The sequence below is a fragment of the Amphiura filiformis genome, chromosome 12 (genome assembly GCF_039555335.1).
Source record: "Amphiura filiformis chromosome 12, Afil_fr2py, whole genome shotgun sequence".
NCBI lineage: Eukaryota > Metazoa > Echinodermata > Ophiuroidea > Amphilepidida > Amphiuridae > Amphiura > Amphiura filiformis.
Window position 1 is genome coordinate 41,212,858 of NC_092639.1, and position 27,709 is coordinate 41,240,566.

At 36.5% G+C, this 27,709-nt stretch overlaps 2 protein-coding genes across 2 annotated transcripts; both read right to left on the reverse strand.

Moving 5' to 3' along the window:
- Nucleotides 1-123: 123 nt before the first annotated feature.
- LOC140166200 (uncharacterized) lies at nt 124-27,709 on the reverse strand. The gene is made up of 9 exons (XM_072189607.1): nt 27,509-27,709; nt 15,934-16,224; nt 13,983-14,262; nt 8,905-9,075; nt 7,711-7,848; nt 6,224-6,291; nt 4,176-4,266; nt 2,137-2,232; nt 124-1,472 (listed from the first exon to the last, which is right to left on the reverse strand). The coding sequence occupies exons 2-9, from the start codon at nt 16,188-16,190 to the stop codon at nt 408-410; spliced, it is 2,166 nt and encodes a 721-aa protein (XP_072045708.1). The 5' UTR covers nt 16,191-16,224; nt 27,509-27,709; the 3' UTR covers nt 124-407.
- LOC140165522 (uncharacterized) lies at nt 12,165-13,246 on the reverse strand. Its single transcript, XM_072188808.1, is given in 4 exon segments — nt 12,165-12,394; nt 12,397-12,874; nt 12,876-13,216; nt 13,219-13,246. Coding segments are annotated over 4 exon segments (1,077 nt in total).

Genomic DNA, 27,709 nt, shown 5'->3' on the forward strand with positions numbered 1-27,709 from the left:
CAGACAGATTTACTACATGTGGTACATGTATATACATATAGGGAATTACCTAATTATAATAGGGGCGTATCCAAAAATGAATTCACGCCCCTTTCAAATGTGGAGCCAAAGTGCAGGCCCTATGTGTAAACTTTTTGTCCCATTTTAAGTCATTTTAAGGACACTTCACTCTTTGCTGTCCCAATTATCCCTAAACATTTTTGGGGGCGGGGGAGTTTGCCCTATGCCTCTGTAAAGGCTTCAAGTAGTACCCAACCTTCATTATTTTATCAGAAAATATATTCAAAATATTATGCATAATGCCATATTTTTATAATGCAAACAAGGGATAAGATTGTTGTGATTACTGAATTTTCTTTTTCAAAACAAAATCTTTTGTAAGATTAATATATTATTTGGCTGTGTATTTAACCAATTCTGAAACCGCCATTAGCTGCACCATAAGTTGGTGTACCCATACCTAGTCCAGCAAGGCCCCCTCCCAAGCCCCCACCAAGGCCACCTGCAGGCACTGTACGGGTGACAGTGCCCAATGGTCTTATACCTACTACCCTAGGTCCACCACCTAGAGGAGCTCCACCTAAGTTAGGCACTCCTAGGTTTGGCATACCTAGTGTAGTACCACCTAGGGTTGGAGTACCTAAAGTTTGTCCACCAACAAAACCTGGGGATGCCCCTACTAATGGACTATTACGCATAGTACCTTGGAGCTGTGCTGTGAAACCACTTGGAAATAGACCTGCACCAGTGGCACTTGAAACTGATGAAAAACCTGAGGGACCTACGGTGCCGAACCCATTACCTAATCCTGTTGTACCAAGACCTGTTGTACCTAAAGCAAAATTGTTCCCTAACGCTGTAGTCCCTAACCCTGTAGTCCCCAACCCTGTAGTCCCTAACCCTGTAGTCCCCAACCCTGTAGTCCCAAATCCTGTAGTTCCAAATCCTGTAGTTCCAAATCCTGTAGTCCCCAATCCTGTAGTCCCCAATCCTGTAGTCCCCAATCCAGTAGTCCCAAATCCTGTAGTCCCAAACCCTGTTCCTGTTCCCAACCCACCTGTTGAAAAATCTGCTCCAGTAGGAAATCCTCTTTGTGTTCCAATCAATGAACGCGCCCTACTTTCAAAGCTGTCATCATAGTTGTCCCTGCGTGGTTGTGGTTCACGTGCATATCTATCGTAATCTCTACGATCATCTCTACGGTCATCTCGGCGGTCATAATCTCGGCGGTGATAGTCTTGATAATCACGAGGAGCTTCTCTGACGACCCTGCTTCGTGAACTTGCTGCACTGTAAACTGCAGATGCTCTTTCACTAACATCTTCCCTGATACGGGGTTTCTCTGCTGGTAATGTAGTGCGCGGTAAGCCAGCTGGAGATGGGACATAGGATTCCAAACACTCTGCTGGGACATAGCCAGCTTTGCCATTAGAGGTGCGGGCTAGCCACCATTGACCACGGGTACTTTGAATCTGTATGCAGAAAGGGAGACAATTTCAAATTATCACATTATACTTAATCAGGATATATCGACTGCTCAGTGCCAGAAGTGGGTAAGTGCAATAGCTGCCATGTGTAGCTAAATACAATATAGGCTTACTGAACAGTATATAATACCGAATTTATTAATTTGTTTTAAACAATTCATTCTATGATAAACTACTTATTGGTTTTCACCACCCAATAACATGATCAATGCAATTCGCTGGCATAGTGCATGTTACAATATGACTTTTGCTAGGTCAACTGGCTCACGCTTTCTTTGCTATGAACCACTGATCGAAAAGATCACCACTCAAAGCCTATGGCATATCATAATTCGGAATAGGTGTATGAGCCTAGGCTTGAACCAGTAACCAATGGATACTAAGTGCACTGCATCAGCGAATATTGTAGTCAATGACTCTCTACATCACTCAAGTTTTGCCAGGTCATGAAACAGAAAGAGTTAAATGAATAATATTTGCTGCGTTGACAGAAAATTCCACTCCTTACTCATAGCACATAATGCGCCTATGGCACAAACTCATGATGACCATCTTGACAGTAGTGTAGCAAAGGGGGGGGCAAAGGGGGAAGCTGCCCCCTCCCCGTGAGTAATCTTGCCCTCACAAAATAATGTGTGTTTAAGCTTACCTCGACTCTCTCTCCACTCATAACTGTGAGTTCCACATCATTACGGGCTACATAGTCTCGTGTAGCGCGGCCATACAGTTGCATGGTGTATTTATCCTAGAAAAATCAAACAGATAGAAATAATTAGATCATCATTACGGGCTACATAGTCACGTGTAGCGTGGCCATACAGTTGCATGGTGTATTTATCCTAGAAAAATCAAACAGATAGAAAAAATTAGATCATCATTTTCAAAATTTGTTTTAGTTTTCAACAGTGTACAATATTGAAGAGATCTGTATACCCTTATCATACTAAGCAATCACAAGGAGCATAGTATTTTCAGTGACATATATATCTTTTGCTTAAAGGCCCATTCAGTGATCCCAGTGTAACAAACTTGAAATTGTTTATATATTGCCTAAAAGTGAAGGATAAGTCATTCAAAATGTTATTAGGTATTTTTGAAATGAAAACTTTACCAAAAACTAAGAAAACAGCAGTATTTACAAAGATGAATTCATGAAGATCATCCAAATACATGTATCTAAGAGAAATGACAGGTTTGTGTCTTTCATACACGGCTTTCAGCTTTACCACTACCATGCTATATTAGCACATCTATGACAGAAATAAAGGTGCAAAACCCCAAGTTTTGATGATATTTACAATCCTCCCAATAAGAAAATCACTGAATATGCCTTTTATGGTAAAAGCAACAGTTGGTAAATCAATCAGAAGTCACTACACTGCAAAAACAGCAGAGCAATACTTTATAAACACTTGAACACTTTAATGTCTAAGGTTTGTACAGTGAAGGTATTATAGGGGTGTTAATCTATAAACACTATAACATGTAAAAAAATATGAAGATGTTTATGTTTTTAGTGTGACTGAACCTATCTATATAGTATTTTACACTCACTACCAGCTCTTGATCACTAGGACTAGTTATTTTTGTGATTCATGTTGCGATTTCTAGTATGATTTAGGTATTAGTCTCTGATTATGGCAAAATGGTCCAGCTTTGGTGACAGAATGGGCTATTCCAGTTGAAATCCACACTACCCATGTGGAAGATTTTGGAAATACTTTCCACAGAGGGAGTATGTTTTTCAAATGTAATTGGTCAGGGTTAACCATTTTGAAACCTATACTCCCCCTACATTATGGCTTTACCTGTATCTTCCACAACTGGAGTGAGTATTTTAAATGTAAGTTACCCAATTGTCTATTCTATTCAAAACTCATACTACTCCCACTGTAGAAGACTTGAACTAAATCTTCCCCGGGGAAATCTTCCACAGGGGTAGTGTGGATTTTAAATGGAAGAGCCCAATTGTTATGACTAGCGGTCACCCGTCTTTCGCAGTTCGTAAATAAATGCAATTGTACAATTAGTAGTTATTAATTTCAAAAAATTATTCGAAGTTTTTTTTGACCCCTACCCCCCCTCACTTTTTAGATTCTTGAGCGCCGTCCTGGCTAAAAAGAATTTGGGTCTACAATTCACAAAATATTTCCGTCGGCAAAACATGTTGTACACCCCCCGAATTATATTGGTCTAGCGACGCCCCTGCCTACCAGTAGATATGGTTCTAGAAACTGGTATTGTGAGAGCATGGCAAGGCATGTACAGGAGCGGGTGTTTGCATGTTAAATGCATCAAAGCATGAGCAGGTGTTTGCATTTAAAATGCATCATGCGTGTGTTTGCATGTAAAATGTATCAAAGCTTCCTACTTTCTTTATTCTAAATTTAACATGCACCTTTGCAAGTCTATCTTTAATTTGCTCACTGATACCTTTGTATTTGAGGCTAGAGTCCCAAGCTCTTGAAATCTGTTAGAAATCAATGAAGTATGGCACCGTGCAATGGGCAATGGAAGTAAAGACATCAGCTAATCGCAAATATTGCTCAAATTGCACTTAAACTCAATTTTAAGTTGTTCAAAATAGGCAACCTTTGCTCTAAAAGACATGGTAACTCATCAAAATAACTCCAGAAAAGTTAACAGTGATAGTATCAGACACGAATATGTAGAAATAGAGAAACTTACATAGAAGTCTACATCAGATTGTTCCTTTATAGTTTGATCATTGAGTACATATCTGTCATTGGATCGGTCTTCCTGCCAATGTGCACCACCACTGCAAATGAAATGTAGAAAAGTAACATGTTACTTTATGACCATTATTATACAGCTTTAATCACTAATGCAAATAGTACGATAATACCGAGTTTTAGATGATTTTTTTAATGAAAAAGGACACATTGACAGCTGTGTAATTTGTTTTTATATTCATGTTAATAGGTTGATGAAAATGTATTCTGAGTATCTTGTTACTTGCTCACATCTGCTTTCTTAATCCATGTCAGAATGTCATTATTTTGGCATTTAGAACTAAACACAGCCAAATTAAAAAGTCTCCACTAGTTCCATCCCAATCTAATCAGAGCCTGATGAGTTTATGGCAAAATAATTCATATAATAATTTTCTATACACTTTTCTTCGAAGGTTGATACCAAGTTTGATATCAAAAGTTTAATCATCATAAGCATAGAAACCTTTGTTTGGAAATTTGTGCAATTTAAAAAATGACATAGGGAATTGTATCACATAGCGGAGCGAGCGTGAGTGCCAAAAATTACGTCGCCTGAATAGGCCGGCAGGTTAAAGGTTTGCCCATGCATGTCAAAATGCAAATCAAATACCCCGCTCTTTCAATTGTGCGCAGGCAAGTGTACAATGATTCCTGTAATGGGCATGCTTCAGGCCACATAATAAGCTGATACCATGCATTGATTTTTGCGTGGTCAATTAAAGTAATTTGTCATTTTAAAAATTGCACGAATTTCCAAACAACGGCTCCTATGCTCACGATTATTAAACTTTTGATATCAAATTTGGTATCAACCTTCGAAGGAAAGTGTATAGAAAATTAATATATAACTTATTTTGCCATAAACTCATCAGACTCTGATTAAATGGGGATGGAACTACTGGAGACTTTTTAATTTGGCTGTGTTTATATGATGTTATATGTAGGTTGATTAGGAGTTGACACCAGTAAATACAAGTCTCCTACATACCTTGTGACGAAAATAGCAGTTTTTCAAATGAGGAAACGTGCAACACAACTTAATTAAATACATTAGAAAAGGCTTAAAGCCCAACTATTAGGCCCTGATTCATATTTAATCCTAATTTAGGCCTGGAAAATAGATTGTCTGTGAAAAATGAGCAAGATCCGACTTTTTATGACGATTTGGCTAAACTTTCAAAATGTGTTACATTTCAGAAACACCAAGCTATTCGTGAGGTGGCAACAATGGATGTCTTCATCTGACCTTCGACTTGCAGAAAGGGGACGTTTTGAAGAACTGAGTGCCTCTGGAGTCAAGAAAATGATGTTTTCTCGGACCTTGTTTGTACACAAAGTCAATGGGGGCTATTTACTGGTGTGCACCCTTAGGATTCTGCACTAAAGAATGTTGCTAAATGGTTTATAAGGTGTGTCTTGGGTATTCATGCTTGTCGAAAATTTGGCAAAATAAGGCGTGTTTTCAGATGAAGAAACACGATTAAAAAAGGGGTGTTTTTTCAAACCATGTGTTTGAGAAATTGTAAAAAGGGTATTTTCATTGAAATATCACTTCTTTTGCTTTTACCAGAGAAGAGGTAATATTTTATTATATCTTCAGTAGTTTTACGAAAATATCGCAGTTTCACAATTTTCTGTTTGGCGCATCCGGTGTGCACCTGGCCAAGTGTTTCGTGTTTCTGCCAGAAAAGGTATCAGAAATATCGTTCCCATTTTAGTGAAAATAGGGGTATTGTCGAAGGGCAAATAATTCATGAAATCGCTAAAAAAAGGGGTGTTTCCCCTGAAAACTTTGCGAAATGAGATGCAAAAGGGGGTGTTTTGAAAGTTTACCGACACACATGGATACCCACGGAGGTGCGGGGACCGGGATCTTGGGCTGCAGTGGGCAACAAATTCCTGTAAAGTGTGCTGAGGCTTGTGAGGTTATGCCTGTGCATACTAAGCACACTATAAATCATTGTCCTTCAAAAACACATTTATGAAGAAGTATCTATTCACCTTTGTTCATCACAGTGATCTCTTCCTGTTGATATTCTTTCCTTAATAGTTCTTGCAAGCTGTTCAGCCTAAAAAGAAATCAGAAAATAATGAAAAGATATCAAGTTCAGCGGAACAATACTCAAGGTACACAGATTTAATAGCAAGAACAGTCCACAGTAGAATAGCACAATAATATAAGTGTAATCCTAACTATTAGTGGCATCAATCCGTCTTCATACGATCTTATATCAAAGCAGCCAATCAGAAAAGTGGTTAGAAAAGTTTGAAAAAGAACTTTTTTGTCCTCTAAGAGGTACCTCGCTATTCAACCCTTAAGGTTCTTAAATTGAACTCTTTGGAGAACCAAACAAGTTTTAAATGAATTTTAGAGAACCAAACAAGTCCCTCAGAGTTTCCTAAGCTCCTTTTATGGTTCCTCCTCAGCAGACATGCTAGAGGACAGAAATGGTTCCTTTTGAAAATCAGAAGTCATGCAAGTCATGCATACCGTGGCCGCTCCTACCAGGGGGGGGTGTTGCTGTAAAAAGGTAAATTTTGCTGCCCCTTCATCAACAGAAAAGGTTGACCTAATTTTTTTGATTGTTTGAAAAAGTGAAGAGCAAAAAAAAAAAAAAAAGGATTATAGGCGTTTAGCGACCTAAGAGCTAAAAATTCTATGTATAGTTCCTATTTTTTAACATTTTTATAATTTTTTCTTTAATAATAATTCCTTTTGCCATCCCTTCTTCTTCCACCACCCCTTCTTTTTTTGTGGCCCCCTGCTTTTTCCCCAAAATATGCATATGAACACAGGGCCAACAAGTAGTGATAAAAGAGGGAGAGATACAATTTGTGGATCCTAGGTTTCTCTACCAAAATTTCTTCCCACAAGGTAATAGGCATATTGCATAATAACAAATATAGCTTGAGGTGAACCCATCTCCTTAGTTATTGCAATTTGCGTATTGTGTTGGGGGAAGTTATTTTGGTCAAATTGTCTTCCAGAGGACATGTGTACCCAGGATCCACATATTGAAGCCATATTATAACATTTCCATAAAAAATAGATCAGCATTTCTTTTCCATAAAATGTTAGCTTTTATTATCAGATTATGTCCCCTTTTAATTTCAAGCTGAACAACTGAGGTAAAGCAAAGAAAATTTGAATTTACTACCAGCGCCGATGTCGTCAATGCGTGTCACTCCATTTGGTTGTGCTACGACATGATCCTTTATGTGTTTCGCCATGTACATGAACGTACTGTGTTTGAACATCGAGAACGCGTTTGACTAATATTTCCATCGTAATGATAAAACGACAGTTCCTGCGTTTTATTCAAAATCTCAGATTGTGACTAAACTACAACACCTAGAGTCTTGATTTTTGCAGGGTATCTTAGTTTAATAAAGTACATTATTATTATGTAAAAAACAGAATTTTGAAAAATATTGAGGGCATCTTCCTCAGCAAATGTTATAATATGGCTTTAAGAATGTTTACTTACCGAAAGATCTCCAAGAGGACAGAAGAGATGAATGACTTCTTTAACTTGTACGAGAAGAATTTGCTCATAACGTGTTAACTGGTGGACCTCTGCTGATACAAGGTTGACATCATCATATTTAATCCACTCAAGTACACTCTAAAATAAATATAAAAAAAAAAATAATATAAATGTTTCATTAATCTTGTCATAATTTAAATTTTTTTAGTTCATAAAATTACATTAACCTGGAAAAAAAAAATCAGAATTTGAGAAATATTTGAGGCTTCCTCATGATATGGCTTTAATCAGTGGTTTGTGCAAAAGTAGGGGGATTATTCCCCAGACTGCTCAAAAAATTTGGTAGCCCCATAATTCCACCCCAACTGGGTACATTCTCCCCTTTTGCACATGCTACTGGCTGTAAGAAGAATCTCCTAGTGACAAAGTTCTTGCAAACTTTATTTTGTTGCCACAAATTGTGCATTTTTTGTTCTCTACCACAACATGTTGTTCTCTGCTGCCATGTTCAGATCCAGTGGTGGTATTTTTTCTGGGTGCAAGGGGGGGGGGAGTAAAAATCAACACCCTGTATTATAAATATTTTTTCCATACAGCTCAATACTCCGCTGAAATCAATATTCTATTATTGACACAGATAAAGAAAGTTTACATATGCATTGTGTTATAGGGCTTGCACCTGGAACTTAACTGAATGGGCCAAACGTGGATATAAAGTAGAATTGTAATTCTCAAAATTAAATATATCACAATTTTTCAAATATGGATTTCAAAATCTTTACATAAAAAATGCAGTAAAAGATATCCACAGCAAGCTGCAAGGCCCCGCTAATTAGTGTACTGCTTTTCGAGTGAGTGTACTGGAAACAAAACCCTGGTTTTACCTGAAAACAAATCGATTTTCTTGTAATAGAAACATCATATGGGGTACTAGAGCATGCACAAATCGTAATAATGTGTAGAATATAGAAACTCTGTGTGTATCTCATATGATAGTCGGCCTATCTCGAACAAAATCGCGATGCGTAGCTGTTGAAAACGAGAGGAGTCACTGTACTATCACGGCAATTTTTGACACGAAGATATAGGGATGATGACGATGTGGGGGGCATCACCATACTTTTCCTAAAATTTTGCCCCAAATAGAGTGATTTTTGTCCAAAATATGGCATATTTTTCTGGCCATATGCTTACCAATTCCTTATCTGATAAAACTTGAATCTCCTGCTCCTTGTATGTCAAGTAACACCTGAGCGGCAAGATGGCATTATCTTGGTCCATGTTACGGAGTGTTTCAATAGCTGCCTCTATGTTCTGACCTGCTTGACCTGGGTCATCATCTCCTATGTCAAAGCTAGCCAAATGCTGTAGATAAAGAAAGAAAAGAAGAATTAAAGGAAGGTGACCTGATATATTTGGAAAATCAAATTCTTTCAAATTTACGTATAACAAAATAAAATGTCATCCCTTTTAAGCACTCATGCAAAAAGAACATGTAAACGTTTTTTGTAAATGTGACTAATTCCTAATGGAATTACTGACATTTATACAGCGTGATATTGGTAGTCTACAGTGTTTTTACTAATGATAATCATCATGATCATGTAATATATTGATTTCAAGTGAAAGGCGCTATTTTTCTCATAAACATATTGAAATTAGAAGGTCCAACTCAGTGTATTTCCGAAGATATCATCAAAAAACTGCCTATTAGTCTCAAATATATGGTATACCATATTTGAGACTAACTCAACAGTTTTTTGATGATTTCTTCGCAAATATACCGATTTGGAACGCCAAATTTCAATATGTTTATGAGAAAAATATGAGCTTTCATCTGATACCAAAATCAGCATTTTGATGAGGTAAAGTGGGGGATGAGATTGTCAATCAGGTTACCCACCTTTAAACTGAATGTTTTACAATACTCGTAATGAGCATTTTAAAAGTCCCATCTCCTATTTTACATCATCATAATTTCTGTTTTTGACATCTGAAGAAAGCTTACTTTTTTCTCATAACCCCAGTAATATTTTAGAACTCAGATATTATAATACCAGCAAACACAAACGTTTAAATGTCGGGTTATATAAAGGGCATAAAAAACGTTTTAATAACATTCAAAAACATTTGTGAAAACTTAATGCAAAACATTCTAAACAGAATGTTGACAAAATATTTTCTAATGTGAACAGGGTCATACACTACCAGACTGATTCCTATTTGCTGCAAGTTTCCCCAGAGGTACACTGCTGTCCAGCTACATTATTGGTACTCTAGAGTACCTGTGTGGGTACTCTATCGTACACACATCTGAATCACAAGTATCTCTCTAAATGTAAAAAAGTGAAAAACTCACTCCCCAAAAGAGTGATTCACCTATGAGACCACTCAAAAAAGAGTGAAATGTGTTTTTTAACTTTAAAACCACTCAAAATAGAGTGAAAACCACTCTAAAAGAGTGAATTTTAACTCTTTCAAGGAGTTAAATGAAGGACAACTCGAAAAATGTGTTGTCCTTCATTTAACTCCTTGAACAAGTTGAAATTCACTCTTTTAGAGTGGTTTTCACTCTATTTTGAGTGGTTTTAAAGTTAAAAAACACATTTCACTCTTTTTTTTGAGTGGTCTTATAAGTGAATCACTCTTTTGGGGAGTGAGTTTTTCACTCTTTTACATTTAGAGAGATATAGAGTGTACACCATCAGTGTACCTGTGGGGTCGGCAGCAATAGAAATCTGGTAGTGTAGTCTACAAGGTGTGGGGCATATATAGGTTTTCCCGGCCAATTTCGCAAATTATGTGTTCAGTTTAATAAAAGGGTCGTTCTTTTTTTTACCGATTGAATAAGCTTAACTAATCCCGGTTTCTTTTTTCGCATTATGAGCAATCGATTTAATTTTGGGTCAATCAAATTAATGTATGTTCAGAACTATTCATTATTGTGAATTCAATTTCGTTCTGACGCTTCTAAATTCACCATTACACGTATAATTTGAAGAAATGGGCACCCAATTTCACCACAGATGAAGACGGGACTGTGAAACAGTGTTAATCCGATTTTCAGTTTCATGCATTGTCAATCTAATTAACAATAATGCATTCAATTTGAAACTATGGGCATATTCAAGTCCACTGACATTGCAAATAATACAGAGTACGCCTTTAGCTAAAACTGAAACACTAAAACGTGTTGATAGTTAATGTTTGTACAATGAAGTAGGCCTATACATTAGGCAGTGTTCAAGTTCATTCATTAAATTAACACATTCATAAATTAACACATGAACGCTTGCAATGTATAAATACTGAATGCAACATGTTCACACAAGAATGTCTTAAAATGTGTTTAAAACATCGCTTCACACGCTCGTGTGTTAACACTGTAACATGTTAGTCTTCACATTATAGGTGCTAATGTGTTCATAAATGAACACTACCTGCTCACTTTCACTGAAAGTTCAAGTATATGGTTTAGGCTTCTCTGTATTTTTGCAAACAAACATCAATCTGTAAATGTTTTATATCCATATTTTCACACAATCATTTGAACACAAAATAGGTCTATATATGTTCTATTTTCCTTATATATATATTTTTATATTACTCGTAACCTCCTTCTCGTAACTCTTAAATTAATATGTTTCATTATTCTTTGTTTTCTTCACTGTAAAAAAACAACGGCTAACACTTAATAAACACTAAAACGCGTTTATATTTAGACCTTTATATCCTACACGTAAAAGTATACGAGGCGCTTAATACGACTAACTATAACATTAAGATGTTTATATCGGAGATAAACGTGTTGGATTATTTTCTCTATTCACTTGCTACGGTAGTCATATAACGCTGTCTATGCTTTTTACGTGTCTGATATAAGATAAGTGTTATCAGTATTTTTTACAGTGTATATATAGTTATTCCGTTATAGGTCCAGTTAAATAGGCCTATTTGCCTCCTAATTATTGTTTTCCTTGAAACAAAATATTGTTCGTTATCAAAGTTGCGTATGTATATAACGGTATATATTGCGCTGTGAAACACGTTTTTAAAAGGATAAAACACTTCCTAAACACATGTTTGTTGTCAATGTTTAAACATAGTTTTAACTACACTGCAAAAACAAAGTCTATACAGGGTAAACACTATTCTATAGACACCACCTTCTCCTCAATTTGTAAACACGTTTAAATGTTAAACATCTTTAGGAATTTGATACCTTGTGTTTAGATGTTTTGAAAATTAGCATTGGTGGTTAGACACTCGTTTTTGCAGTGTATTTTCCCTTCATTATAACAATCACATATATAGGCCTATAGCCTATATATTGAGTTTTATATATATTTGGTTTAATGGGGGAATTTCGTGATTTTAAAGTCAGGTTAGGATTTTAAGTTCATTGAAGCAGTTCTCTTTCAATCATAATGTATATTTTAAAGTTCCTTCAACCTTCAACGTCTTGTCTCGCCAAACATCTTGGGAGGTAAGTTTGAGCATGATTGTACCATCCCGTGCACTTTGCCAAGGTGATCTCGCCCACATTTAGGCGTAGCAACTTCTTGCAGACCTCGAGATCTCCAGACTTGAAGATTTACACCAGCTTGTGCTGCTGCATTGCGGTCTCCCATCCGCTCCTGCCATTGGGGAAGGCCGAGCATGCGTTTCACTCCAGCTTTGAATGAGAATGCGCCATTTCTGTGGGGTTCAGAAATGGCGAATACGGAGGCAGACGTTTGATGACAAAGTTTCTCGCGCTTGGCGGTAGCTGTGCCATGATGTGTGGACGAGCGTTGTCATAAACTAAATAAATCTGTTCTTCACCTGGAAAAAATCTGCGGCACACTCGAACTGTATCGGCGAGGACTTCCTCGAATGGCGCGCTCGTCACAGTCTCTGAGGAGATGCGATGGCTTACTAACCCAACTTCCCCCGAAATGGCGAAAGTGACATTCACATTTTTGCCTCTTTGGTGGTGTACAATTCTTCGCGCAGGTTCTCCACGTGGAGCCCTACCATATGACCGTCTTGTCCAAATATTATATCCACATTCATCAATGTAAATGGTATGTCCAATTACAGCGCCCTGCAGAAACCAGTTTGCAAATTCAACTCTTAAATCCAAAACACGAGGTGCGCTCCGCTGATCCGGGACATCTTCCGCGAAGTTTTAAAGTCATGAGCATTCCATCTAGGGTACGAGCAATGGTACTTATGGACACCGCTGGCTTGTTTGGAAGAGCATGTCTCAGTTGGTTATTTATTTGTTGTAATGTCAGAAGCGGATTTTCTTCTAGGAAGCCCTGGACAGCTCCTCTCATCTGATCGTCAATCTTTTGGTTTTTAGGCCCACCTTTAGGGAGCTTATCTCGTCGGCCTTCGCGAAGGTACGCAGCAACAATTGATCTGGCTGTAGAGTGCTTAATGTTCAAGGTGTCTGCCACCTCTAGATAGTCAGCATCTTCATTTTCAAAGGCATCTATCAGCCGATTTCTATCCAAATTGTAGTACGTTGATACCGCCCTCGCATTGCCATCTTTAATATCTCGTAGACTGAAATAGTCGAATGAACTGCTTAAGAAATATTGAGTTTGAAACTGTTTTTGAAAGAAATTTGCATATCAGCAATGTGATTCTGCATGCACCTGCTAATTTGATTGAATATATTTTGGTTTTGTTAACCAATACATTAAATTGAATGTACGAATAGAATCGTAAATCTTGTCTCATTGAAATTAACTGCACAAATTGCGTAATTGGGTGATCAGTTTAGAAAGTTGAATGCCCCTTTAATGAAATCGAAAAGATGAATTGCTAAATTGAAAGTAACATTCGACCTAATCATTCAATTTCGCGTGAAAAAGAATGACAATATGTTAAATCGAACGAGTAAGTTGCGTAATTGGGTGCTCAGTTTAGAAAGTTGAATGCCCCTTTAAGGAAATCGAAAGATGACTCGCTAAATTGAAAGTAACATTCGACCTAAGCATTCAATTTCGCGCGAAAAGGAATGACACTTATGTTAAATCGAACGAACAAGTTACGAAATTGGCTGGGAAAACCTATAATAAGAGCACATGACCCAATTAAATTTAAGCATTAATCCTCACTTGCCCCCATCCAAAAATTGTATTTGTGTTGTAATCGTATGACGCTGGCATTGGATGTTGACTTTTTCCCATGATGCACTGCATATTTATGGTCTCTTCCCATCGTAAAAATTAAACAACTTTTACAGTGCTAATGAATTATGAAAATAAACTTGATCGTACCTCAACCAAAAAGCCAACTTCAACTTCCTCTCTCTTACTCTCATGTCGCTTCTCCTCCTGGTAAAACTTAGACCGTATTGATCTTGGTTCCTCTCGATGGCTACTAACAGTACTCTTTGGACCTGATGCGTATCTTGTGTAGTCTCTGGAATCTGCTTGATGATCTCCCCCATCAATGACAGTTACAGTGACGTTACCAGACCCATCATAGTATTTTCTAACTGGGTCTTTGTGATGGTAGAGGCGATTATCTCGGTAGACGTAGGGTCTTTTGTATTCTCTGTGAAGACAAAATGAATAGTATATGATTATGCGTTTAAATGAATGAAATTATGAAGAAAAACAGAAACTTCAAAAGTTAAGTGAGAACATCCTAATCATATCAAAATTTTGATTTTTCAAACTATGATGGTGGTCAATATGTTTTGAAAGTTGACCTTTTACCCAAATGTATGAATTTAAGGAGCAGTGTGGCACACTGGTTAAGGTCTCTGGTGCGAGAGGTGTCGGGTTCAATTCCCAGCAAGACCCAACATTCCCAGCAGGATCTGCTCTCCCCATGGCTCATCTGGTCAATGGCGGGGCAGATGATAAAAGACCTTGTTACAGTCGGGTAACACCCGATTGTTGGCTACACTTGCCTGTCCTGTAAAAATACCCTGACCAGCTATCTACGGCAACCCCTTCACCAAGTCACTTGTACCTGGCCGAAGTTTCGTCAGATATCCATAATAAGGATCGAGAGTGCTGGCATTTGGAACAGTGGTAGAACACAAACTACCACCTGAAACAACATTTTGGGCAAATTGAAAGTTTTGGACTGAAAATGTGATCCATCTTGGTGGCACATATGTACCTACCCTTTTCTACAGAATCCCCCGCCCCAGTCCAAAGGATAAAAAAACAAAAAACAAAACAAACAAAATTTCTTGCAGATTAGTTCGTTTAGCAAAAAAAATCGTGAAATTTGAATTTGGTTCTGGTATACCAGAACTAAATTACAACAGTGGCCTATGTAGCAGTGTGATAGTACACATAATCATGCATAACTCGCAAACGCAAAATCGGAATCAACTGAAATTTTGGGAATATGCTTTTTTCGTGGATATCTATTGAAATATGCCATAAAAAGAGGATGCTAGGATCACGAAATCCTCCTTTAAATGTCAGGTTATATAAAGGCCATAAAAAGGTTTGTAAAACTTTTTATATGAAAAAACACTGTAACATTTTAAACATGTTGTCAAAAATTTTTGGCAAACATTTTTGCAAAATATTTTGTCAACACTTTATAACATTATATCAAAATGTTTTGCACAAAGTTTTCAAAAATATTTTCTGAATGTTATTAAAACATTTTATACATTTTAAAGGTCTGTGACCCGATCAACAGCCTCATCCCCCATTTTCATTCATCAAAACTGAGATTTTGGTATTAGAAGAAAGCTCATATTTTTCTCATTCCCCCAGTGAAATTTAACGCCCGAGATATGTTTCATTTAAATGGTGTCAACAAAAATGTAGTGATTTGTGGTTACCGGACCGGAAGTGTATGTACTATGGGGCATACACGTTTCTGTTTCTCATATCAAAACTGCTGCAGCAATGCAACTTAAAATATTTGGACACACACTAGGATCCACAACATGCTCATCTAATAAGGGTACAATTCTTTAACCCCAATACATTTGTATATTCATTGAATGACCTTTGAAAATTTGGGTACAAAAACTCATACTCTGCAACTTGAGGTCAAATTTGCCCTATTGAGTATTTAATTGAGGTTATTGAACTATGTCATTGGGATGAGGCCATTGTGGTCCATAGTGACATATTGTTTTAATGGTATGCCTCAATGTAAGATAGACAGAACATGAAAAATTGGATCATGCCTCTTGAACATTTTCTGTAAAACGTTTTGTGTTTGCTGGGAAGTACATCATATACTCACTTTTGATAATAATCTGGTGCTGGTTGAAACGGTTCTTTCGTCGTTACATAATCGAACCCTTCTCTCCTGTATTCTTGCCCTGCATATTTTCTGTACGCTTTGCTTTCACGTCTTTCATCAGCATAACGTGGATAATCTTCTATAAAGGTTCCTGGATAGTAGCCCTGAGCTGGGGGAGCGTGAGCTGGGGGAGCATGAGCGTAACGTGTGTCATAGTGAGCTGCTGATGACACTGATCCAAACTGACTGTGTGACATGGTGGCAATTGCCTTGTAACCAAGTTGGATTTACCTGAAGAAAAATATAAAAAGGATGAAGACTGGTTAACTAATTGTTATAAAGGATATGGAAAAGAGTAGTGCTGTGTAACTTTTGATATTTTATTTGCCAAATTTGATAAAGAAAAGAGTAATTAGTATGCTTCTTTTCAGTGTAAGTAAATGTATTATAATTATATAATATTATTATTATTTTTTGTCAAATTTTGATTTTGATATTTTTTACCAAAAACTATGAAATAATGTTAGTAACAACTGCCAAGAAGATGTTATATTTATTTAAGCTGATAAAATGAGTCAAAATGAAAGAAACAAACTTGTTTACTGAAGAAAGTCCACTTTTCAAAAAATTCTCCTGACAAAAGTCCACTTTTTCAAAATCAGCACCCCCTCCCCCAAAAAAAACAATCCCACATATTTGGGCCTGTGTGTAACCATATATGCAGCCCAGATATGGAGCTTTATGGGACAATTTATTAATATCATAGCACAATTCAAAATTTATCTGTTTTTCTAGAACCAAGAACACATTTGGAATTAGGTTTAAAGCCATATTATAACATTTGCTGAGGAGGACGCCCTCACTGATTTTTTAAAATTAATTTTTTTACACGATTATATTGTACTTTATTAAACCAATATACCCTGAAAAAATCAAGACTCTAGGTGCTGTAGTTTTGGCAAAATCCGAGATTTTGAATAAAACGCCGGAATCAGCGTTTTATTATTACGATGGAATTATTAGTCGAACGCATACACGATGTTCATAACACACAGTACGTACACGGCATGCGCGACGGTGATCTACACAACAAAGGGCCGTACCATAACATGACCGAATGAGTGGTACGTACATGCATATATGCGCTGGTAGTAAATTCAATTTTCTTTGCTCTGCCGTAGTTGTTCGCTCAAAAATAAAAGGGGATATATCTGACAGTAAAAAATAACATTTTATGGCAAAGAAATGCTAATCTATTTTGTATGAAAATGTTATAATATGGCTTTAATTTGGAAAATGTGTAAATATTACTAATATATGCAACCAAAAATATTTTACAAGATTGTGTTTTTCAGGCATTTTATGCTTAATATATAATATAATCTCCATATAAAATTAATTATAGCCATATAAACACACAATTATAGGACTTATACATAATACACAAAGATGAATAAAAGGTTTTAAAAGGTGTCACAATAAATTCATTGTAAAATTGTTCAGAATCCAGGTGAATCAGTTCAAACCACTGTAAAATGATGAAAATCAAACAAACATGGTTCCACAGAGATTCCATAATTATACATGTGTGATTATTGCATGCAAAGTTAATTTCAAGTTGACCTGCTTGTTTAATAAATGCTTCAACTTGAACTTCTAAGTTCAGGTCCAGTGATTATACACAGTGGCTTTAGTAGGGCCACCCTTTAGTCATAACATATTGCTTTAGCCACAAAAAACACTTGTTATTGGATATTTGGTACCAGTCTGTGCAGAGCATTCATGCATGCTTTGGAGCCATTTTCCTGCCAATACATGTACAGTCCAAGTTCATATTTTTTTTCTTAAAAAGTATCTTCATGGTCATTATTTATTCTAATTATAGAACTTGATGATTTGTGTGTTTACATCTGCACATTACTGAAATTAAACAGTGGTGTTGATTTCTTTAGGGGGGATGGGGTTGGAAAAAAATTCTTGAAGTATAGTGAATCCAGCACCTTTTGGCAACAAAATAAGTTTAAGGTACAAATGTGTGCGAAGCTCGCGAATTTTTTTGCTATTTTGAAGCTAAACTGATGAAATATGGTGTAAAAGTGGAATAAATGTGTGTGAAGCGCGCGAAAATTTGCACTTTTGGGGCTAAAATGGGCAAAAATTAGGTTAATTTGGTCAGAAACCCATATCCAGGTGTCAACATTGGGGGGGGGGGATGATTGTATGGACCATCCCCCCTGGCAAAAGTTTATGAACAAAGTCACTATCATTCAATCTTTGTTAATCAGTGAAAAATAAATGTGCAAAACTCTATATTTGATGTGAAAAATACATGCTACAGTCAGTCTACTCTGAAGTACAAAGTGCAGACGCGGACGCACACATTGTGCCAACTTTGAAGGCACGCATACCTGCAGCAGAGACGCAGCACTACGCACTGTTCACGCGCTATATACGCGTGCTTTGTTACACTTTGTACTTCAGAGAGGACAAACTGTAGATATGCAATGTATATTCTTTCCAGGATTTGTAACAAGATCTATCATATTGATGCTATTTTTATACATGGAAAATAATTTCTTTCCTAATACATGGAACATAAATTACTTGATATAAAATAATGTTTACATTTTTTCTACAACGTACCTATGATTTGTATGACCTCTTGAAAATCGAACTTATTTTTTTCTTACCTATAAGAATGCATTTTTCCACCATAAGTTCTATTCATATTCTGCCACACACAAGTATTGTACATGATTTTATTGTACATTGTACATCAATTTTAGTGTTGATGTATAATATGTGATGTGATTAAGCAAAATCAGTCGGAAGTTGGAAATATTGATTTTAAGATATAGCCAAACAAATTATTTCCTTTTTGTGTTCTATTGTTTCAGAAACTCTTTAATTCCTCATATCTTTGGAACTGTTGTCCATTTTCAATGGGGTTTTCTGCAAAATGTAGCTTTGTAAATGCTTGTTACAATCCAATAAGAAACTAAAAAAATGAATATGACCAACTTCAGACTGATTTTGCTTGATCACACCACATTATGTGTAAGTCTGTTAAGTCACAATTTGTCAAAACAAAACAAACCAGACTTGCAGTAAACTTGTGAATATTCAGGTAGAATCAAGTCATTGAAGCTACTTTGCCAGATGTGTAAAGTCAATGGGAAAAATTGTGAAATTTAGTCATATCAGTTAAGTTACACCTGTTATAACCGAGTCACAATTCATGACTCGAGTCTGAATAACACTGGCCACTTTAAGCTATTTTTATGCATTGAAGAAAACTGCTGTTGTCATGGTAACTGTTCTGCCTGTGATTTTGTTTTTGCTAGTTTTCTATTTCTGCCTTCCTTCGTATATATAACGCTGGTTTAAAATTGGTTGGTTAAAGGAGTATTTTGTGATCCTATATAGCATCCTCTTTTTATAACATTTTTCAGTTGATCCACGAAAAAAAGCTTATTCCCCAAATGTTAGTTGATTCCAATTTTGTGTTTGTGAGTTATGCATGATTATGTGTATTAATACACTGCTAAAATAGGCCCGGTAAATAGGCCATTGTATTTTCATTTTGTTAACCATAAAAGTGGGGGAATAAGGCTGTGGATCATGAAATGTCCCTTTAAGACAGTTGAGTACATTGTAACCAACATTGGGCAAATTTTGTTTGATCTGGAAAACATTAACCAACAGGTGAGTAAATTTGACCCATTTTTGTCTTCCTATACTTTGTACAGAGTTTGAAAGTCCAATATATTCAACACTTGGACTGCATTGGATGCTCACTTTTTCTGACATTCTTTTTCAACAATCATTTTAACCAAAAGTCACATTTTAAACCAAAAATCACATTTTGACCAAAAATGAAAATCACATTTTGACATATGGATACAGCAACACTAAAATTGATGTGCATGTGCAATATTAAAGGCCCTTTCAGTGATTTCACAGGAACATTAAAAAAAAATGGAAATTTGTCAGAGTTGCTTAGAAATAAAGAATAAGTCTACAGAATTTCATTAAACCACTTTTCCCTGAATACATCGACAAATTAGTCAAAAAACAGAAGTTTTAGAAAGGTTTTCTACTTCAACTCAGATCGACTCGAGAAAATCGAGATTTTCGTACAGTGCGCCACCAATCGACTGGAAAAACTTCTAGTCCAGTGTTTCTAACACGGGGGAAGTAGAGTCTAAATTGATTTAAAACAGACGCTTTATTTTTGTAGTAGAAAACAAAATAAGCAATTAAAGGTCACCGAGGCAAACTAACGGTCAATTCAAATATGAAAAACAGTTAAAATTGTGTATTTTGTTTAAAATAGTAGCTACTGATGTAATAAGTAGTAGAAACAATACGCAACGCGTGTTGGTACGTGGAGAGTGAGCTTCTTTCGATCTCAAGTCGGACTTTTTGTACTGTCAGTATCAAAAGTCCAGAATCATGCAAATGCTTTATTCTGTCTAAAATACACGGCTTTCGATCGAACCACTAGCAGGCTATGTTAGCACATCTATGCCAATTACAAAGGTACCAAAATCTGAATTTTGATGATTTTTACGATCGTCCGGATGAGCAAATCACTGAATGGGCCTTTAAGTGCAATAGATACTTATGTGTGGCAGAATATAAAATCACATTTTTTACCAAAAATCACAATTTTTGAACAAAATCTCATTTTTGACCAAGAAAAAATACTGAAAACAAAATAATGATCAAATTGGATATTTTTTCAGCCAATACAAAATGTATTGGTCTCATTATGAGTATTAAGATTTTGGATTTGACAATGTCTTGTCGAAATTTTGAAACTCATAGCTCAACCAATAAATTTTTGTATTGTGTCGAGTATTAGCCTTTTAGAGGTATGGCGGACACAATAGGATGGCACTGCACGAAATGGGTAAAGGCTTTTGAATTTGGCGGGTTTTACCCATATTAAATACTGCCCTCCTATTGTGTACGCCATGCTTCAATAAAAATTCCTTTAAAAAAGGAATGGGCGCCCAACTGTTTGGATACTTTTTTTTCTCTTTAAAACAATAATGTAATATTAGCATAGAAAGAAGTCCATTAATTTTGTATTTTAAACAAAGAATATACGCACAACATTTTATCCCGAACATATCAGAAAACAATAATAAAATCAAATCCAAGCAAATTGTGGTTTAAGCAAAACAGTTGCGAAGTAAATCTAGCAAGACCGAAATTAGGCGCTCTTTGCAAAGTCAAGCCAAACAAGAGAAATGTGTCTGATTGGGGAAGGTGTTCTGACAATCCAAATATAAACTTAGTCCACCTCAAATGACCTGTAACAATTTGTGATTGACATTACTTAATTCACCTCGGATGACTTTGATCTGACATTCAACTTTTTCGTTCTTACACCAATCATATCCATAACAATTTAACTCTTACAACTTCCTGTCAACTCTCTAATTTAAAACTCTAAATTTCTGTCTGTTTGCCTTTTCTGTCTACAGTTTGTTACAATTATTATGATAAGCAAACATTGCTGGGTAGATAACAGGATTTAGTTATTTACTTAATCCAATCATGGAGGTAGTATAGCTACAACCTTGGCGAAAAATGTTGCCACACCTGAGCGTTAATTGGCCAACATCCTTCCCCGCTCCCCTATTGCAATGTTGATTTGGACAAAATCGTCATCATTTCTACATTACAGTCTCCCAACATTGGAAAATTGGGGGTGGGGTGGGGGGGTGGGGAAGGGGCAAGTGTAATCTGAATGTGCATTTGCAACTATTATACAAAATAGTACGGAACTATCCCATATTTAGCTTCGATTGCGTGCTTTTAACACCAGAACGTGCTGGTGTGGCAACGAATTTCCGCCAGAGTTGTAGTAGGCTTACTACCTCCATGATCCAATCATGGCAATAACGTCAATTTTGGTCTTCAGTGTTTTAAAATACAACAATGTAGAACATGTATAATTAATATGCTGTGTTGTTTGCATACAGTTTTCCGCCCAGTTGTGCCACCATATTGCAACTTTGGCAATAACCGCTATATAGATTCTATGGTAATTAGCAAACAAAAGCCATCAGTAGAGTCCTCGTTAATTGATCTTATCACTATGGACCACAATAGTCTCATCCCAATGGCATAGTCCAATAACCTCAATTACATAATCATAGTGCAAAATTTGACCTCAAGTTGCAGAGTATGAGTTTGTGTACCCAAATTTTCAAAGGATGAAAGTAGGCCTACAAATGTATTAGGGCTTAAGAACTGTTCCCATGATAGATGAGCATGTTGTGGATCCTAGTGTATGGTCAAATGTCACCGTCTATCGGGTTTCTAAGGCACAAGGTCAGGATTTATTTGGTGTTTTTATAAATCCTAATTTTGTATTTTAAACAAAGAATATACGCTCACCATTTTATCCTGTGCATATCAGAAAACAATACTAAAATAAAATCCAAGCAAATTGTGGTTTTATTTCTGAGCTGGGCATAATTTTAGCAAAACAATTGCGAAGTCAATCTAGCAAGAGTGAAATTAGAAGCTTTTCACAAAGAATCACAAAGTCATGCCTATATTTTGGCGCCTCCGTAGAGGGCGCCAAAAAGGCTAATTGGGTCTAAACCATCCAATTTTATATCAATATTGGGCAAATTGTGTAGAAAGTGGCATTTTAACTGACTGTTGGTTCATAGATGAGCATATTATTCAACTACTGGTTAAAATTTGCCCCCCCCAAAAAATTGCATATTGGGTAACATTTTGTCAAACCATTTTAGCAACCAAATTGTTACCCAGCATTCTGAACAGTGGCAGTGCTGCAGGGGGGGGGGGAGGGTTCAGGGAGGGTCATGCAAGAACCCCCAAATATTTTTCTTGCACCCCAGTTTGCCCCCCCACTTTTGAGACAAAAACCCTCAAATCACACACATTTCCACTTTGCCCCCATGCCCCCCCCCTCCAAAGTTCCTGGTGCCACCACTGATTCTGAGAGTGCTAATTTCTTTCTATTCTTCCTTTTGTTCTTGTTGAATCTTGTCCTCTTTCAATCTTCTTTCCTCCCTTCTTTAATCTTTCTTTTTCTTTCATATACAACATTATATCATTATAACATTATATCAATTTGGATCCAAAACTTGGATTTTGGCTGCCCCAATTTCTTGATGGCTGCCCCAACTTATTATTTTTGACCTTACTATTAAATAGCCCTATTGTAAAATATTTTTAGTGGTAGCTGATGGGCTAATTGCCTTCATCAATATCAATGATTGAATACACAACAGCAGGGAATCTCCCATTGCAGTAAGTTATTAATAAAACCTGGCCAAATAACACGCCTTTACGCTAAAGGTCAGCCTTGCTCAGATTTGTTCCAGAGGATGATTTAAGGAAGCCCCATCATGCACTGTAAAAGTGTTATCACTAGAGTTTCAACTGCCACTTTACTTTTCAAATCCCATTGAACTCTGTGCAAAAGATGTTGTTTTAGAATTGCCCGTGTGTCGTCATTACTTGGTCGATTTCAGATCTAAAGTGATGTATGCATGAAGGATAATTCACACCTTCTGCACATAACATAAAATGTGAAATCGACCAATTTTTTGAAGGTGTTTTTATTGTAAATATATCTGTCCAAATTCAAATTTAACCATGCACGTGTGTATGCAGTGGGCGGGCAGTGGTGTCATGTTCACTCACACAGCTGTGCTAACCGCAAGACTTGCTGGGAAGTGCTTAAATCATCCTCTGGATTTGTTCTGCCCAGTTATACAAATGATGGTTCCTGAGGAGATAGTTCACAAATCAGTCTACTGCTTGTACAAATTTATACATGATGTCATTTGACAATGTAAAGCAGTGGGGTAACCAAGGGGCAGAGGCAAGGGGGAAGCTGCCTCCTGATAAGAGGTCTTGTCCCACTTTGGGATGCCTGTGTTTGTTTATGAAGACACTTTAAACCAGCCAGCCCACTTTTTACTCACACCTTGTTATAGGAAGCCACCCACTGAAGACTGAAGGTCCTTACAAGTGCTCTTCCCCCCCCCCCACACACACAAACAATTATGTGCATGTTGGGTGCATATCTGTTTGCCAGAAAAGGTGGACAATTTTATAAAACTTAAAAATTCCAACTGTGGATGTCACTGCTACCAGGGACCATCCCCATTTAGCTTAGATGTGCAATTGACTGCAAACTACCTAATAATGCATATGAGAGTGTGTCCCTTATTGTTGATATAAAAATTAATCCCTGGTTGATAGGTAAAAAGCCAAATATATTGTGTATAATTTGTGTAAAATGAGTCATTGTTCCCGATTAGGTGCAGAAAATCAGAAAAAAAACATGTCTGTGTTTGGATAGTTAAGTACAGGGTCCTTATTTGCTGGCATATGCCTGTAGCTATTCACCCCCAAACAAGGCCATATTTGGTGGTAACACACCTACAACCGTGGACACACACCTAAATGTAGACTGTCCACAGTCTGTCAACAGGTGCAGGATGATGGAAATGATGTAAAAATAATATTTGAGCATGTCCTCTCTTAGCAGTATGGGATGTACCCCTTAGATAATACCATATCATGGTGTGTATATGAATGTCCTCGGTATGTTAATTCACTGCAGGAATATGTGTCCTCGATTGGTTACTTCCTCGTTTGGAGGCGCATACAGGCAGGGGTGTGTCGGGATGTGATAAAATAACAAATATTAGAGATTAACTTTGATAATAACTTTGGGGAGGGGAGGGATGGGAAATTCATAATTTCTCTTTTCATTTCATACCGTATTTCATGTTCTCCCCTATTTGCCTTATTGCTTCTCCTTTTCCTGGATTCTTCCCTCCCCATACCCCATTCTCCCAATATAAAATGAAATGGTCCTCTCATCTTGGTATTTGTCTTAGAATTTCATGATTTTACGGCAAAAAACTAAAAAAAAGTTTTTTGAAAAAATGAATTTGCCGTTTCAGCTGACATGGACGTGCTAAGAATATCGATCGCGCGTGTGGGCTTTGAGACATAACTTTTTTTTGTTTAGCCTTATGTGATAACTATTTTATCTTGGTACTGCACAATTTACAAAGTGACAAAACTACATTGCTCAGGATGGTGGCATTTAGCATGTTTTATGTATGTGTGTAGTTTTATCATACTGAAATTTCAAGCTAAACCTGGTCTGGATCTCTGCACAGGGAGGAGAGGATCCTTGTTTCCCACATGCGTCATTTCATGGGATCAGTGCAGATAATGATCTGAGTAATGATCTTATTGTATGATTTTGTGAAATGTATTTGCAATCGCATTCCAAGGCATTTATTGTTTCCCTGCGCTGTGTTCACTTGTGAATGCGTATTATGTAACATTTCTCTTGTTTAATTTTTGCATAATGCATATTGCATGGCTTTTTGCTTTTCTGATCTCGAAATTAATGTTGCATTTATGTTGTGCAATATGTATTGTGTGCATTGTTTGCTATTTGTCGTTTTATAATGTATATTTCACAGTCAATTGCATTTTGTTCGATCTTGCCTTTTTAGGCTCATGCTGTGCAATATCTTACTTGTCTTTTTTAAACTGGTTTTTAATATATTGGTTTGCTTGCTTATATCGAGGGGTTTCCTCAAACTTTTTGTATGTTTTAAAATTGTAAATTCAAATATTGTTCTCATATTTTACAAATGTATGTGCTTTTAATACCATGTTTTGTAAAGCGCCTTGAGTTCTTTTGATGTAATTGCACTATATAAGAAATAAATATTATTATTATTATTATCCAATACCAGAGGGCCAAGGATTTTAAAATGTTGATCCAAGCAGTAATTAATTTACTAAGGCACCTCATTTGGTCCTATACACAGCGCAAAAATATTTGCAAAAAATTTTTGAGTGTTTGTGTTAAAGTGCTAGGTTTCAACAAAATAACAAGTTTTCTAACAACTTGTTTAACAATTTAAACAAATAATTTTGCAGTGTATAGCACTCTCAATTGCCCGGTTAGGTACCAATAACTCTTTCGACCACACTCTAAGGATGTATTCATAACCTCATTAATAAACGCGAAGCCTGTGATCCAATCAAAAGAAATTGATTGCCTGACCGCGCACTAATTGCGCGGTCATTAATAACTCACAATGACTCCTGACGCGCTACAATGACTTCTGCGCGCTCGTGCGTGTATACACTAAGCGTTATGGCAATGCACACGCCTATGCGCTGCCGTCGCGCTTCTGTGATTGGTAGCTCTTGTTGTTGGCGCAAATGTTAAATTCGTCTGGTCAATTTTTTTGTAGGGTAAGCAATAACAATAATTAAAACTGGTTATATTTAACAGCATTTTATGACATAAAATAACATAAAATGCCACTTTGATTTGTTCAAAATATCAGATACGACGGTAATGAATGACAATAATAACTTTGCACCATCTATTTTGAGTTCATTGTGTGAAATTGTTGGGTTTTGTTTTGGGCCTCAGTATATACCTCGGCCCAAAACAAAACCCTCCGATTTCACACAAGGACTTCAAAATAGATGGTGCGCAGTTATTATTGTCTAAATAATAAATTATATCAAAAATAATAATAAACATTTGCATAGTGTTACCATAAAAGTTTCAGCAGTTTAGACACCTGTCATGATATTGTTAGTTTACATCAGGCACAACGTCTAATAGTGCTATATAGTGCCCTATAACGTCTATCAGTGCCCCTATATGTATTAAGTACATATCTATAGGAGCACTGATAGCACTATTAGACATTATAGGGGCAATGACAGCACCATTAGACATTGTGCCTTATGTGTAAACCAACAATATCATGACAGGTGTCTAAACACTTTGTCTCAAGAGAGTTGGATATGTAACTGATGATGATGATGTTGATGATGATGATGCCATCATTTTATTAAAGCAACATGGGTGATTGTTTTAGTTAAAAAACAAATAATCTGAAATTCTTTCTAAAGATTGTCACCAAATTAAATCAAACCAGTCTGAAAAAATGAAGCGAGAGAGCATAATCTATTGGCCAGTATAATTATAGTTGATGTTTTGCCCACCTCAAGAAACCTCACGTTACCACTGTTTTAGACAAGCTGAATTATTAATGAAGGAAAGTCTTAATTTTGGACATGATAAGGCTTGCTGTCATTAAAGCAAGAGACCCTTTAAGTGGGTTGAGGGGGCTGGGGAGGGGGGGGGGCTTAGTTTAAGCAGATTTATTTCTGGTATATTATTTCAAAGTATTATATTGATGCTTTTATTTACAATTAAAATTGTATCCAAAGTGAAATATGTCAGTAGAATTCAGCAAATTCAAAAATACAATTCACAAAAAAAGATATTGGGTTCAAATCACGGCTTCATCATTTTACCTCATGATATCATTTTAATGCAAAATCAATGATTTTTGTGTTTTTTGTTTTGTTTTATCATGACAACAACTTGAACATGCAAACAATGAACCATATGGATTACTCATGCACCTGTGCTATGCACGTACACATGGTTCCTGATACCATAAAACCCAATATATTGGAATAAAACTTACACAAAGTTGCTAACTTTTCTTACCTTAGTTTTAGGCACTTTCCTCACCCCCTATTCCTGTGTTAAAAAAGTCCAAATCATCCGACGCAATCTGCCTTGGTCCCTTATAAACTCCTTAAAAACTCTACTTTGTGGTGACACAGCACAGTACACACACTACATGTAGTTTATTTGGACACACCTAAGCAGAAATTTCAGTAGACGACTTTTCAGTTGTGACGATTG